The 16,679-nt window shown below is 38.8% G+C and overlaps 1 protein-coding gene across 3 annotated transcripts in view; it reads right to left on the bottom strand.

Annotated features, from left to right (window-relative positions):
* Window positions 1-5,196: 5,196 nt before the first annotated feature.
* DGKH (diacylglycerol kinase eta) overlaps window positions 5,197-16,679 on the bottom strand; it is a 175,333-nt gene continuing 163,850 nt past the window's right edge. For all 3 annotated transcript variants that reach the window (XM_065626676.1, XM_065626677.1, XM_065626678.1), the window contains one exon: window positions 5,197-15,899. In XM_065626676.1, coding sequence (XP_065482748.1) covers window positions 15,810-15,899 — 90 coding nt within the window. In that variant the 3' untranslated portion in view covers window positions 5,197-15,809. The remainder of the gene's footprint in view (window positions 15,900-16,679) is intronic.

Here is a 16,679-nt window from a genome sequence, read left to right as displayed (position 1 = left end):
TTTGGCTGAGGTATATGAAAGTCCTGCTAGGAGTTATGATTTTTCTATCTCTAAAGGAGAATGACTTCCATTCTACGCCAGTAAAAAAAGTCAATGCAAAAAGAGATACTTCAAATATTTTTGTAGATGTCTCGAACCGCTAAATAATCAAAAATCAGTTAATATTGAAAGGAAACCAAGCTTTGGTGAAATAGCAAGGGACTCTAACATGAAATTGCAACAGCATTATTATATGCATCTTATGCTCAATGATGCTTTAGGTGCCAGAATCACCCAGTGCCCAAGGCTGGGCTGCAGCAGGATTCTAGCATGGCACGGACCCTAAAATTCCCGTTTTTCTCTGTTTAATGTGAGAGGTGGGAGCCTGACAGCAGCAATGATTGAGTCTGGCAGCCAGAACGGGAACATTACCGGGCTGGTAAAATGTCCTGTAACATCTTTCCAGTGCTGCGATTCCTCTCAGGCGTTTTAAACCCCTTGTGCCAACCCAAAGGGAGCCTGACAGTCGCAAAGCAAGTATGTCTGCTCTGGATACGAGTGCTCTTTAAATTGAGGGAAAATATTTTTTCCTTCCACTTCCCCAGGGATTAGTCTGGATATCAGATGCATTTGAATGAGGTATTAGATTAACAGACGTAAAAGAATCAGAAGCATTTATGGTCCAGCCTTTTCTCCATTTAATCCAGCAAGGGGAAAAGTCTTTATTAGAAGTCCCAGATTGACTGACCATCTGAGAAAACATAGTACATCGAATCCTGCTTTCAAGATATATACATGTATCTCAAAATATATACATTTTGAGAGGGGATTTTGCACATAAAAAAATAAGCCATGACCTGTTGTTGATCCTGCTGGCAAACTAGCACTTCATCAAACCTTAACTGAGCTTAATCAGCCATCAGCTATGGTTCTTATTGACTAAGAAATAACTGGTGATTGACTGGCCTGATATAATTAATCATTAATCATTAATCATTATTGTATTTTTCAGGAATTTAGGCTCATTTTCCCGGGCTTCTCTTTGCACAATGTTTGGAAGATTTAATTAATATTCCTATCAATATTTTAAATAGGCTCAGGATTCTGGGAATAGAATAACAGAGTAATTGTTTTCATGGCTGAGTGACCACAGGGCAATGAAATGATACTGAAAATTTTAAAACCAGAGTCATTTGACTTGTAAAGCACTATATATCTTCCTAATATAACTTTGGGAAAGTTTTACACTGAAACTGTAAAATTTATGCTGTTCATTTCTCAATGCTGTTGTGGAACAGGGCTGGCACAGATATTATCTACTCCATCTCCATTAGTTTAGCTCTCTAATTCCTTTCTAAACTCTTTAAGGATGATATTTGATTTTTATTAATATATGAACTCATTCAATTATTTTCTTATGAGATGATAAGATAACAAATGACAGATGTGACTAACTGGCATCTGGACAATTTCAGATTTCAGCTGGATTTCTTGAGGCAATAGATGCTGTCTGATGCTCTCCCACCTTTAGACCTTGAGTATCCCGTGTGTACCAACACTTCCTTGGGTTTACAGTGTGCAGATTATCTGAGAGAAGGGGCTCAAAACATGGTGGCACGGAAGGTAGAGGCCCAGAAGAGAGGAAGCGAAAGAGACCAAGTGACAGCGTGGAATCACGTCATGCTCACCTGCTTGGAGAGTCAGCGCTTGAAGACAAAAAAACCCACCTCAGAACATACTGCTTTATTCAAGTGCATGGGTTTTAATTTTCGGGAAGGGTTATCTACACGATTCCAGCTAAAGGCACCCTCCTCTGAACCTGCACTTTGGCTTGGATGAGAAGTTCACCCCAGAACCCACCAGCTCCTGCCAGCGTCTGTAGAAGCTGGGAAAGGAGAAACCATTACGTACCAAGCTCTTTCTGCAGGTACTGTGAAGCAATTTGTGAACCTACTATGCTTAAATAAGTGGCTTCCCCCACTCCAAACAACACTTGGAAGCAGCTCCATGGCATCTTCAACCACTCCTGCATTCATTTTTATTCACCTGAAAATAGCCCCCTAATGCTTCTGGTTGACCAAATGGATGTTTTCAAGCAAAGTTAGCTAGAAAATATGCCAGCAAGCGTAAATCGGAAGCACATACTCTTGTTTTGCTTGAAGGCTCCTGCGTGAACATTTGCTGACTTGACCTTCAGAGAACTGACAGCTTCAACAGCAGGTTGAAGATGTGCCCAGGAAGCTTCAGCAAAGTGGCATTCCCTCAGGGTGAGGGAAAACACACTGTTTGTTGAATAATTATGCCACTAGCGGATTATTACCAGGGACAGGGTTTTAGGGGATTCAGAGGTATCAGATGCGTGATTTTTAATTAATGAACTGATTTATCCAGAGTACAGCGTGACTGCCAGGAGAACATCTATCTGCTGTTCCGCTGACGTCGCTAGGCAGCAGACAGACATTTTTTCGGAATGAAATTGAAGAAAGGAAATTGCACTTGGCAATGGGTAATTGGGAAATGATGGCGGGCACCTGAGAAGGGCTGAAAGCTCTGAGATACGGGAGAGGCAAATGGCAGCGAAAGGGCAGAGTGGAGGAATGAGTTCAGAGGAGGCAAGCGCAGGCACAGCTGCACGCTGCCGTCAGGGAAGGGAAATGGAAACTAAAGCCCGAGCAGAAACCTCGGCTGCCCCGACGAGGCATCTGCCACGTCCCAGGATGTCCCATTTCATCGCCGCGACATCCATCCATCTCTCCCGCTATAAAAAGAAAGATGCACTTCCGTGTAGATCCCCTGGGTTCGCAGCTAAAAGAGCAGGACTCGGGCCAGCTGCTGCTCTCACTCATCTCTCGTGCATTTGGCCGGGACAGAAACTATTGCACCCGCCTTGTGTTTTGTCGTGTTTAGAGGACAAATTCAATCCGTGATGTTTTCCCATCATTAGACAGCTGGGGATAATCAAGGCCATGGTTCCGTTCACAAAGGTTGCTTTATTTCCTAAAAGTGTGCTTATAAATGTGATCAGAACTGCAGTTATATAGCTAGAAAATAGCCTGTAATAACTCCAGGGGAAATGGTACGAACATCTAGTTAAATACACAAGCAGTTTGGGCTAACACCATACTCCCACAACTGCTTCCAGGACAGGGGCAGATTTTAATCTAAACACAAACATTAAGTGGCCTGAATGCATAATTTTAAAATAATTTTATGTCCTACTTTTTATCATGCCCACTTTTCTAATATTCTAGTATTAGAATATTCTAATATTCTAATATTAACATGAAATGAGGGAGCTGCTTATACTGCCGTCAGTTTCATTTTTACCCTTGTAGTTTGTCACTCCATCCCAACTAAACCTCTTTGTAATTTGCTAATAGATTTTGTATTTTAGACATCCATACAGCCCTTTTTTTTAAAAACAAACCCCAACTGTCCAGGCAAGAGCTCTTTTAGATTTGCTTTGGGACTTCTAATTTAAACTCTTTCCTGCCAAACACCACTTTTTTTTCCGGATTTTAATGAATTTCATAATGGGAGTTAAATGTTAGTACGATCTCAAAGTCTTTATCATCAGCAATTCAGTGTCACTGCTATGGACGCATTCGTAATACACCAAAAATACTAAAATATGGTGTGAAGTTTGCCCATTTAACCAGACTCCTCTTAAAATTATTAAAAACTTCCCTAACTGCATCTCCCAAGTTAAGGCTTATAATGCAACAATTTTTTTTCACATTCTTGGACTTCTTATTCACACTAATCTAACATAGGGGTAAGGAAACCTATGGGAAGCCTACCTTTTGTTAAGTCTTACTGCCAGAAGCAATTTTGTAGAGTTCGCAGTATAAATATACCATAGTATTCAGTCTCCTCATATACCGCCGAGTGCCATCCCCAGCGGTGTTCCCTACTTTTACCTCATTAGCTATTTCTCCTACTACTGTCTCTCATTTAAGCCAATGCTTTATTTCAACCAACCATTTCAGATACGCACATAAAAAGGCAATGAAGATGATGAAGGAAGTGGAGCATCTCCCTTATGAGGAAAGGCTGAGGGAGCTGGGTCTCTTTAGCTTGGAGAAGACTGAAGGGTGACCTCATTAATGTTTATAAATATGTAAAGGGTGAATGTCATGAGGATGGAGCCAGGCTCTTCTCAGTGACAACCAATGATAAGACAAGGGGCAATGGGTGCAAACTGGAACACAAGAGGTTCCACTTAAATTTGAGAAGAAACTTCTTCTCAGTGAGGGTGCCGGAACACTGGAACAGGCTGCCCAGGGAGGTTGTGGATTCTCCTTCTCTGGAGACATTCAAAACCCGCCTGGACGCCTTCTGTGTAACCTCATCTGGGTGTTCCTGCTCCGACAGGGGGATTGGACTGGATGATCTTTTGAGGTCCCTTCCAATCCCTAACATTCTGTGATTCTGTGATTCTGTGATAAAACACACCCAATTCGATCCTAAGAGATTTGTGAACACCTGGAACTCACTGTGTGTTAAAACCACCCGCTCTGACCTTTAAAGAGTCTGGGTTATCCACAAAAATGCCTCTTCCAGGTACAGTCACTTCAGGACAACAGGATCCCAACCACAAGATGACTGCGGTCATCAACCAGCTTAGGTGCTTATACACCATATTCTTCCTTCTGTATATGCCATTGATTATAGCTACTTTCGCATCACATCTTGTGTTGGGTACCACCCTGGTAGCTCACTGACCTACAACACTGCAGAACTGCCCTGTCTTCAGGTCCTGGCACGGAGTCAACTCAAATGAGTGTTTATCTGCGTTGGTGTTGGAGAGGTTCAGCAAATACTACTAAGAAAAAATGTGTTGGTTTTACTGCCACGTACCTTGGAAAAAGGGGCACTACTGTATCTTCTGTTTTAACGACAGCTGTTACTATGAATGCAAATGTAAATCTATTTTTACATTTAATACGCCATATGCCAGCAAGACCTAGCGGAAGATCCCTGCAAATGTAAACACCTACATGCACAGTGACCTACTTACAAGTTACACATGGGCTTGCACGTAGCCATATAAAGTATGTTTAAAAACTGTACTTGAAGCCTGCAATTTGAAACCATTTACAGGCAGTGTGTGGCAGACTGAATAGAAATAATGCTTAACAGTCATTCATCCAAATTTTATTTAATTTTAACATACAGTTTTCTTTTAAATTACAAAGGCTTACACTGTGCCAAGGACTTGCCATTGTATTGATTTCAATGGAGAATTTTGGTTTGGATTTGATGACATTGATAGCAGCCCACATTTTGGGTGGATAACATCTAAAATTCAGTGTCATGGTGTTCAAGGATTTCCATTGACTTCCAGGCACAGAAAGAATTCGAGGACTTACATACATTGAATGCATTCTGTTTATTTGAGAAGGAAGATCTCATACGAGTGCCTGTTATGGAAGGCATCTCATCATGTACAATAAAATCAACCATTGCTTCCAGCAGAATACAAAAATACACATCTCAGTGACTTCCATACAATAATAAATATGTAATCATGCATCCAACAATAAAAAGGCACGGAAAACTGGTCACTTAGTAGTCATAAAAATTACTAACTATATTAACAAAGCCACCCAAATTATCTGTACAAGGAAATGTAACAATATATTCCAAAGGTGAAAACACATAAAACATCTTTAAAATAGTATATGCAATAAATACCTCAATTGTTTTTTTATATATTAAAAATAAAACTGTGCCATTGTAAACAGTATGTAAACAAACAAAATTCACTGTTCCTTACCATTATTACAAGTAAATAAAGCCAAAAGTTACACCCCTGCTCTGTTAGATATACTTCATTGGCAAGTTTTGTCAGGCGATTTAAAGGTTTACTCTTTTCTGCAGCAAACAGAGCCCGCTACGTGTGTAATTGTAAGTACTAGAGCAACCGCTAAGCTTCAGAACTGACTACCCAGCATGTGACAGGTCACCAAATAGTCAGAACTGAAACCAGGAAAAGCAATTTTTGCAGTGTTATGGACAAAAGTAATTTATTTAAACTACGTACAATGGTGTCAGTAAAACTGAGCCGCTTATATACCACTGCTTTCCTATAGGTCTCGGGGGGCTGTACAAAGGTAGTAAGCATCCTTACTCCCAGGGGTGGAGAAAGTGAGGCACACAAAGGTGAACTGAGTTGCCCCCAGTCTTGCACCAGCTCCGCAGCAGGAAACCAAAGGCAGAATCCAAACCTCCAGCCACTTCCTCCTCATTTCCTCGTGTATCCCCTACTCGTCCTGGCCTTTCCAACAAATAACGGCGAGTCCTGAACTCCAGTCCTGATTGTAATTACAGAAAGATAACGAACATGCAAAAGGGAAGTTGTCTGCTCACTTGGGCTCCCATCTGCTCCCACTAATAACCACGGAGGTTTGCCACTGACTGCACAAGAGGAGCTTTGTGCCCCCAAATCTGTCATCAGATCCACAGGAGCAGAGCAGCGACCCCGGGCAGAGCCCCGTGTATCCTCCACGAGCCTACGGATTTCCCTGTTTGTTCTGTTGAGGTCTGTTTCTAGAGCCAACAAACGCTTGGAAAGTCCAACCAAGGTGCACGCTTCCTTCCTTATTAGCAAGGAGAAGAGTAGAAATCTAAACGCGATCATTTCTTAAACAAAATCACAGCAAAAGACCCCTGGGACTGGTGGGCATTCTGCACGGACGTCTTCAGAAAAAGCCTCACAGGGGAACAGGCTGGCTTGCTATTTCATCAGCTTTTGATAACGTTGGCATAACTACCTCATTTTACAAGCCCTGCTGTGTCCCTGGGATGACTACCTATGATGAATACAAACTTACCTGTTCTGGACACATATCTTTCAAAGTGCATGATAGCTCTTTTTTTTTGAAAATTATATTTTTAGCCTTAGATGAAGAGATTAAGATGCATCTATTTAGCTGTTTCACAGCCTTGTGTCTTTTTACAGTAAGAATATACTTAGAGCATACACAATTAAAAGATACCCTGGAAAGGGATTTAGGAAGCGCTGCATTACAGTATTTTTCCTCCCTGGTGCTATTAAAGAACTGATCCTTCTGTCCCTAAACAAGTGATTTCTCTAATATCAAGCAGTTGTCTGATTTGCCTTACCACTTAATATTTTCATCATTTTATTTATCCATTAAATATTAAAAGAATCATTCTACAGACTGGCTCTGAAGATACCTCCATGACTTGATAAGAAGTTTAAAGCCATATACTATATAACTTTTTTTTTTTTTTTCTTCCCATAAGGTACTTTGGGATAAGATACTTCAAGTGTCTCACTCCAGACCTGCGGAGCCAGGTGAGCTGTATGAAATCAGTAGGTATACAAAATAGATGGGACTACTTTTTAATTCATCAATAAATAATTCTTCATTTTCACCTGCCACGCTGTATGCTCGTCTTGTGGAGAGAGGTATGAAAGGTGATCTGTTTTTAGAAGATTCTGTATTAAATCTTACAAAAGTTATTTTAGAAGGTATTTTCTTAGATATATTCAAGGATCAGACCAATGAAAAATTCTGTACATTCTCTGAGGCATATATTTCCACCTGTGTTGTAATTTGCAGGTTCTGTAGAAAAATTCAAATAGCAACTGCAGATTTCACATTGGGAAAAAATAAATACATTTCACTCATTAAAAAAAAAAAAACTATCACAGTAGGAAAATAGCCAGTAAACAACAGATTTGGATGGGTTTAATCTTGGCCTCAGTGAGATCAATGGAAGTTTTGCCAAGGATTTCAACTAAGCCAAAATTTCACCCAGAATTGTATACAATTCTTTAGCTGACAACAATCATAAACATCCTGCCACTCCATTGTATAAGTTAAATATTAATAAGCATCTGTAAACATCCTGCGATTCATCTGATATAAAAAATATTACAATAAAAACAATGCAGCATCTCAAGCATTGTATAAAGTTTTTTTGGCTCTACACACAAGTAGGCATAATTATATTGGGCAAAACCAGGGTATGTATATACATATATATGTACAGGTTTGCACACACATACACACTACAAACTAGATACTACATATATACACGCATGCACATGTGAATACTGGCAAGAGAACAACTTTCATAGGTATGGCATTTGAAAGTCTACCAGTGGTCAGACTGGTGATAGTTTTTATGCAAGGAAAAGTTACTACTTCCCCAAATCCTCTGTAGGCTTATACACAAATGCTAAAACTAAAATACATGAGCAATCTCCAAGAGGGACTAAAGTGCTGTTTGAAGCTAAGCACATGCCTCAGTCCCAACAGATCCATATGTTTGCACACAATGAATTTTCCTGTGGAGCGAAAAGGCCCAAGTGGAAACGAAGAGCAGAAACTACTGAGCGTGCAGCAATTTTTGCCTAAACCAGTACAAACCATACTACATAATTTCATTTTCTATTGAAAGTGGTTTTGAATTGAGTGGAAAATGTGTGTTTCAGCTTTTTACTACAAAATGCAATTCAGACCTGAATATACGAGTTAGGCAGAAAACCAGATAGTGCCACATCTCTGCAACACTTCATGTGTACCTTTTGCACTCACTTGCGTGAGTGGATGTTACTACAGAATTAACTAACAGCCGTACTTAACTGGAATACCAGTTTAAGTGACAAGCCTGGCTAACAAGAGAAACCACCCACGTTGGGCTGTGATCCTCTCAGGAACTTTAAAATACCTTTAGATTAAATCTTCTTTTTCGAATGCCAGAAAATACACTGCGAATAAATTCATGCAAGTCCATAATGCTTGGCATTTAAAGCTATCCGCTCTGGATGTATAGTTGTGACAGCGAGAAGTTTTGTTAGTACTAACTGATATGTCTGCTGTCACCGTGAATTAAGCTGCTGGTATCAGAGGTCATTAAATGATCTGTGTGTGATGACAGCAACGAAGGACCAGGTCTCTGGTGCAGAGATCAGACCCTCTTCATCTCTCAGAAGCTCCTCGATGGCTTGCAAAGTCTCACCTATCGCACATCTCATCTGCTGTGAACACTATCTTGCCCCTTGATGATCCCCTCAACAGACAAGCTTCAGCAAACTAAATGACTAGGTATACCACTGGCAGCTCTAGGGAGGTCCCATGTTTCAGCTCTTAGGATTTAAAGGACATGCTGTAAGAGAGTGGCTAATGAAACAAATTTGTTCAGGACAGGTTCACAAGCTGTGCACCTCGAGGGGAAAAATGGTAATTTTTGTCATATATGCACGACGGCATTTTTCAAAGTGCACGTTTTAAGGGGACAGAAATACGGGACAGAAACAATGGACACCACAAGTGAACAGATGCCTGTAGAAAATCCTCTGAAATCTGGCTAAGCAGTACAGTCCAAATGCCTACTTCAGGATACAGAGATGGCATCTTGTGAGAGGACGATGCCACTAGAAACCTTCCCAGTGAGCACCTGCATGCCTGTGTGCTCGTTGTAAACCTTCGCAAACTGTCCCAGGAGAAAAACCTTATATTCTGAAAATTCTCCTCCAGAGCCCCCAGGCCCCGTTTGCCAGCACACGTGCTCTCCCTCCCTGAAAAGCAAGACCAAGCAGCAGCAAGGGCTTTCCTCAACCTCTCCATTCATATCAGAATTGACTGTAACTGCAAAGAGAATTGGTCCCAAACAGAGCTTACCTCAGCTAACGCAGGGAGAAAAACATAAGTCACATCTGTAACGCTTTCCCTGTTAATGATATTATCACATTAGTAATTAGAGCAAAAGGTTTTCTATCCAATTAATACTTTAGTTTAATAAAAGTAGGACTTAAAATGCTAATTCCCTTTAAATATCCATAGTAGGAGTTTGAGGCACTGTGGGGATTTTATTTTTGGCTTTTCATACAGTTTGCATCACGAACGCAAACTACCCAAGTTTACTTCTTTTAGTTCATTTCTTCCTGGTTTCATCTTCCAGTTCACATGCTCTAGTATAACATAGCTATACCAGGATCAAACACGGCTTCCTAAAAAAAAATAGTTGTTTCCAATGAATTGGGGAGGGAACTAATTACTTTAAACTTTGTACCATGTTGCTTTTACTTTCAGTATCTTTTCAATCCCAACATGAACCTTTCAATCATATTACAAATATATTTTTCCAGTGTGTTTGTTCTATAGAATAAAATATAGACTAGTCACTTGCATACTTTGCATACTTGTCCTACTAATAGCTACTGTAATTTCTAGTATTCTTAGAAGTCTTACACGGTGGAGTTAGCCAAAACACCTCTCTTCCAAAGGGCATTCCAGAACTCAAAATCCCCTCAAAGAGCTTTTATAAAAAGTGTTTCTTTCAGCTGGGAGACAAAGTCTTCAATTATGTAAAATAAAAGTTTACAATTCTACCACGTTCATCTATGAATTTTCGGTTGACTGCTCTGAAGGTGGTAGGTCTTTAACCACTGCAGCTAAATTCATTACAATTTGTCCAGGAATACTCTAGAGTCTGCGATTGCCAGCACTTGGCTAGTTTGCCGAAGTGTTAACAGTGCTAGTATTTTATTTACAGATGATGAGGGGTTGATGTTTTAAGTTTCATTCTACAGACTGAAAAAAAAAAAACCCCAACCTTTCAAAACCTTTATTTTTTGAGTTAAAATATTGAGGACAGCCACTATTAAGCCTACAGAAGTTGCTATGAATTTTGGTATTAGCTCCAACTGGCTACAGGAATAGTCTCCTGGAAGCCTCCAGATGGCTTCCAAATGGAATATAATTTCTGAGAAACAGACTGGGCTTCTGTATGGCAGAAACGAGCATTTCAAGTAGATAAGCTAACCATTAACAGAGCTATTAAACCTAATGTAACAGTAGTAGAAAAGAACTAGATTTTTTTTTTCTTTTTGTAAAAAAGATCATTTTCCACACTATATTCTATATATAAATACACGAATTTATACAACCAGTAAAGATCTATTGATAATTACCAAATGATGCTTTATCGATCCTGCTGACACTACCATTCATCTCTGAAGAGGCAGCAGAGGTATTTTAAGACCTGTCTCAACTCCTCAGCATCCTCAAGTCATCAAAACCTCCTCCTTTTACTTAAGACAGCAATACAGTCATGTACAGTTCCTGCAAATGTTAAATCTTCGCAATTAGAATAAGCAGCATCGAACCTGGATGATATGAAAATCATACCACAAAACATACAATCTATGAAAACAGAATCCAAAAAATGGCAGAGCCCGTGGTAGAAATGTAACACTCAGGACACTGCAGCTGAGAGGTACTTCTGTTATTGGGGTGAAAAAATAAATTTATACTTATTCAATTAATTTTCTGTGGCTCTCACACAAGTGCCAAGATGATTTGCTGGTTGTAAGCTAAATATATTGCTTCAGCTCTGTCATCCTCAACAATACACATCACTGTGACTTTACCTTTCAGAAAGACTTTTTACACTGCTAAGTATTAGTTACCAGAGCTGTCAAACCTATATGCAAGAACTTAATACTTAATACAGAGAGATCAATGGAGAAACAGTAGTAAACATTAGTAATGCAATCATTAAAAGGAAGCATCAAACAAAATGAGATCGCTGTGGGGGGTTTTGTCTTACATGTCCATTCTGGAATTATCTCTGCATAATATGTAGTTTTACATCTATTTTTAAAGTAGGAGTATGGAACATCCTCTCATACTTGCTTTATATATTAATTTTCCATTTCACGTGAAAAAGGTTCCCTGCCAGTCTTCCTGAAAGGAAGATTAGATGCATTGAAAAACACTGATAATTTTACCCTTGAAATAAGATCTGTTCATTACCAAGGCATTATGAAATTTTCATTAAGTGAATTAGCATTGCTGAGTTCAATTAAAAAGTCAAGATTGGCAGATTATCTATTTCTTCACAAGAAGCATAGGAAAATATGAAACGGGCCATTATAAAAAAATCAATTCCTCTTGTTTGAATTACAATTATACAACATTGTAGTATGAATTTCTTTGGGCAGGGATGGAGAGAGAAAGAGGATTTCTATTTATGATTTACAGGACATGTTTACTCCAGTCACAGAGTAAGAAATACAGTATTGAAATAGTCTGGGAGGGTTTTTGATCGCACGCTTTACATTTAACTGTTCTTCCATGTTTAAAATATTTTTCTTTGAAAGAATGACATGTTCAGGAATAAAAATAGTGGTAACAGGGGAATACATAAAAATGTATCATAAAGAAAATTTGCAATTGCCATCATATAAAATTTTGCATTTTTGAACAAGTTTTTTCTTTAAAATATTGTAAAAAAACCCCTACAACCATGAGTTTGCCTGATTTCATTCAGTTTCTAAGAAGAAGGCATTAGGCATTATAAAAGCAATACTTGCACGACCTGATTCAGAGGTTGCTGCAGCAACTGAATACAGTAAGCTGGAAAAATCCTATTTTGAAAATGACAGAAGAGAAACATGCATTTAGCAATCTGCTGCCATTTTAAAACACGCATTTCTCCTCTTCCTCTTTCTGAGGTGTAGGGCATTTCATCTATATGAATACCAGCCACTTCAAAAAAATGCTGATTGCTCTGTATTCCTCTCAGACTTCAAGGGATGCGGACTTACCACAGAAATTAAGTGTATTTGGCTATAGGAAAAAAATTCATCCAGTAAAATTTGTGTAGTGATTTTTTGTCTTGATGAATCTAGCATGTTGAATCAGGCTCCACAAGATCTACTGGGATAACTTGTTGTCTGAAAAACTTCGTACTTTTAGGGGATGTGTTTATCCTATTTTTGTTGAAATATTGGGATGTGTGCATTGAAACACTACACATCAGGAGCTGGGACTTTTACAGCTTTAAGGAAAAAACCCAAAGCTTGGAAATTACAATAATCAGGAGATAGTAACATTATTCAAAAGTCTTTCTTTAGAAAAGCCGCATCACTAAACACAGTTATGACCCATCACCTCCGCAGAAAATCCTGCAAAGTATTTTGAGCCTACTTGTCAGACGCATTTGGATTTGATAGCCAACACTAGTCAAGGCATGGAGTTGCATAAAATTTGCTCTCCTGGGCATCTAATAAATACAGCATAAACGATGCTTACATTTTTTTTTTCTACTTGCACATTTAAAAAAACCTTCTGGTTAGGGCAAATGAAGTTAAATTCTTTGGTGGTCATTTAAAAAAAAAAGAACTACATAAAGACAATTGATCAGTTGTCCTATACTGAGGTAATTTGAGGAGTGCCATAAGAAAGTTGCGTTACAAACAACATTTGTCCATTTTCCCTGCCTAAAAGCAGCTTCCATTATTAATAGACTCAGCGTAGACCTCTGCAGCAACCTGAAGAGATCCCATTCCATAGCCCATCTTAACGCATTGCATATTGCAAGGCTGAAAGTTGTAAAGAGAGTGTATCCTACAATCAGAAAAGCAAAGAAAGTTCTTCCATGTATGATGTCCTTGAATCAACCAGGAAGATTAACTACATAGTCCACTGGAACATAGATATATCAGAATGCTGCCACACATCAAAATATAGCGTAGCTTACGGAGAAACAAAGAGAAAAGGAAATACAACTCGTGAAGACTTGACAGGTGCCATCTGAACATCATTAAAGGGGTGAATGTCAAGTACATTTAAAAAAAAAAGGTAATATTTCAATTTTTTTGCCTAACTTGTTTGCATATGCTTTTCATACAACAGCATGAAAAATCATGTCACTTGGCAAAAGGATTTTAGTTTCTTTTAATGGAAAACCTAATGGAACATAGCCTTTTACTTTTGTTTGTGTACCAGGATAATCAATTATAATATGTCCACAGAGCTCCCAGAGTGGTGCCCGTTGAACCTACCGCAGCAAGGGCACATGGTACTATAATTGGATGTAAATGAAGCTTGTTTTGCTCCTGTTGATTTTTTTTCTTCTTGCAATAAAACAGTGAGAGGAACAGATTTTACTTTCCAAGGGACGATTCTCATCTACTTTCCAAGGGATGACTCCCATCATACTCATGCGAAAGGGAAGGCAAAACCAGGATGCAGTACTTGACAGTGGCCCCTTTAAATGGAGAAAATAGGCTTTCGAAAAAACAAATGAAACCTTACGCTGCTGCCTACGAGGAAAACATACGAAGACATTAAGATACTCTTTAACCTGTAAGAAATGTCAAAGCTACTCAATTAAGTAAAAGTCAAGTGTTCCTCATGCCACAATGACACCTTGTCAGGAACGGCAAGGAGACAGCGATTCTGTGCAAGTTTTCTGGCAGGTGATGCAATATAATCTCATATCAAACATTTAAGTAGGGTTTTTTGGTAGATATATGCAAATTATTTTTCTACTAGATTAACATTTTTGTGAAAAATTAACCAGGAAATTCAGTTATGAAGCTATGTTTCATTTAAGTAAACTGTAAATAACCTTATAAACTGTGGTCTAATGCAATTTCTAAACAAAGATAGTTTTCATTTTTTAACCTGTTTACACTCATGGATTACTATCTTGCATGTGATTCATCTTTGCATGCATAGTGTAAAACCTCAGATTTCATTTTTAAAATTTTTATGATCTACTGATGTAGGAGTGTTGACAAGATGTGAATCAATGCCTTTGTAAAGAAATGCACGCAGAGACATTTTTAAATTAATAGTTAATTAGTAATGAGTAAAAGCTTACCCCACAAAAATCAAATCAGCTGCTACATTTTAAAACTCTTCTTATGTATGATAAATAAAATGAATCTTCCTGTAAAAAATTTTCATTAATCTTTCAACCTGCTTTTTGACCAATAAATAAAACGATTAGTGCCTAAAAGTTCAAATATGCTACAGATGTTTAAGATAACTGAATAACTACTTTAAAATGCACCATGAGAAAATTCTTCATCATTTTCCACGCAGGAAGCCAATTGATATTTTTGTGAGGTACCAGTCTTTCAAAAATACTCATAAGTTAGTTACCTGATATACCTTCTGTACATAGTATATTTAAAAATCTGACTGTACAGTGTTTCAATCATATATAATGCATATAATCTGCTGGATATGGCACAAATGCTAAGTTTCCACACCCACACATCCTTTGCCATAGAACACATTTTAGGCATAACACAACACTGAAGAATAGAAAAGTGCCTGAAACCAAAAAGAAAAAAAAAAAAGACACTCAAGTAGTAATAAATTAAATCTCATTCAAACCGATATAAAAGTTGTTCAAGTGTTTAAAGTATCGGATGTGTCATGCAACAGAACAAGAGACGATTCAGGCAGGCACACCATGCATTATAGTTTGCATTCATGGTATCACAAGGTATAATTTCTCTCCCTGCTCCTGCACGGCCAGGGAGCGCTGGGTCCCTGCGGCGCTGCTGGGCTCACCTGGGAAACCTCCGGAACCTCTCGCTCTCCTGCACAGGAGGTTTTACGAAGCTTCGCCTCAGAAGAATAACTGGACAACCTCATGCTGTACAGTGGGATCTTGCTGCAGCGTAAAGAGAGGCATACAGAGCTGCACATAAGCAAAGCAATCATTTCTTGATTATATTTTCCAGCCAGTGCAGTTCACCATAAACTGATCAATTTACCCAAATGTGCTTATCTGAACTGGCTGAGTTTGCACACCAAGAAGACGTCTTTGCAGAACACATCACCTTTTCCTTTTTTTTTTTTTTTTTGGCACAAATCCTTTATACTCTTGCAGCAAGCTCTTCACCATACAAGACTTCAGAGATCCTAGCCTGTACGAACACACCAGTGCTTATCCTTCCACAGAGTAAACTACAAAGACAGCCAAGTGCTTGCAACAGCTTTGCTCCTCCAGCAACTTTCCCTTCTCTATGGAGAGCACCAGCATAATTACACTTCAGACAAAGGGGTGTTCTTGCCGAGCTCTTTAATTCCCTGCAGAATTCGCTTCATATGACCCACTTTCGTTATCCCCAGGTCCTACAGAAATTTAAAAAAAAGAAAGAGAGAAAAAGAACGTTTATTTATAAAAAGGAAAAAAACAACCAACCAACCAAAAAACCGAACAAAAACACTCTATTGATTGTGATCTAGCCATGCAGCAGATGTCTAGAAATGTTTTCACTGCAGTCAACATGAACTGGAAAAGATTCTATGCCACTAGCAAGTGTTGCCTAACAAAAAAATTGCTTAGAGCATACAATAAATCTCTTTCTTCCTCTGGCAGACAGAAAATTACTTACCTGCAATAACGACAACCCAAGGCACTGCAATATCTGTCAAAAACATCTTTTGCTTGACTTCTAAGTACAAAAACCTTTCACAATTTCTGGCAAAAAGAACAATCTCCCCCTCCTCTCTAATATAGCAATCGAATGCTTGGTAGGATGTGATGGATTAGAGCTTCTGTCCAGCAATGTCACTTGATCTGAGGCCCTACGATGTCTGTTTTAATCAACAAACACACATATCCCCAGTTTCTCGAGGGAAAGTGGATGTAACAGCTACAGGCATGTAGGACAACTTCCCTTTAGAGAGCAATAGAAAAAGTAAGTATTTGTTTTTAATTCCAAAAAGGTTTCAGCTCCTAACATGGATCTTCTTGATTAGAGAGCTGGAAGAAAAATTCTCAGAAACGTGACAGTCACATCCCAAAGGAAAATGTAAAAAAGTGCAAGTGTAAATCTCCTTGTAGCCAACACTAACGCAAACACATCAGCTGAAATGTTTCTAATATTAGTTTCTGGGACCTGTCTCCTT

This window comes from Caloenas nicobarica, chromosome 1 (genome assembly GCF_036013445.1).
Source record: "Caloenas nicobarica isolate bCalNic1 chromosome 1, bCalNic1.hap1, whole genome shotgun sequence".
Taxonomy (NCBI): domain Eukaryota; kingdom Metazoa; phylum Chordata; class Aves; order Columbiformes; family Columbidae; genus Caloenas; species Caloenas nicobarica.
Note: the sequence above shows the minus strand (reverse complement) of the source record. Positions and strands in the feature narration are given on the sequence as shown.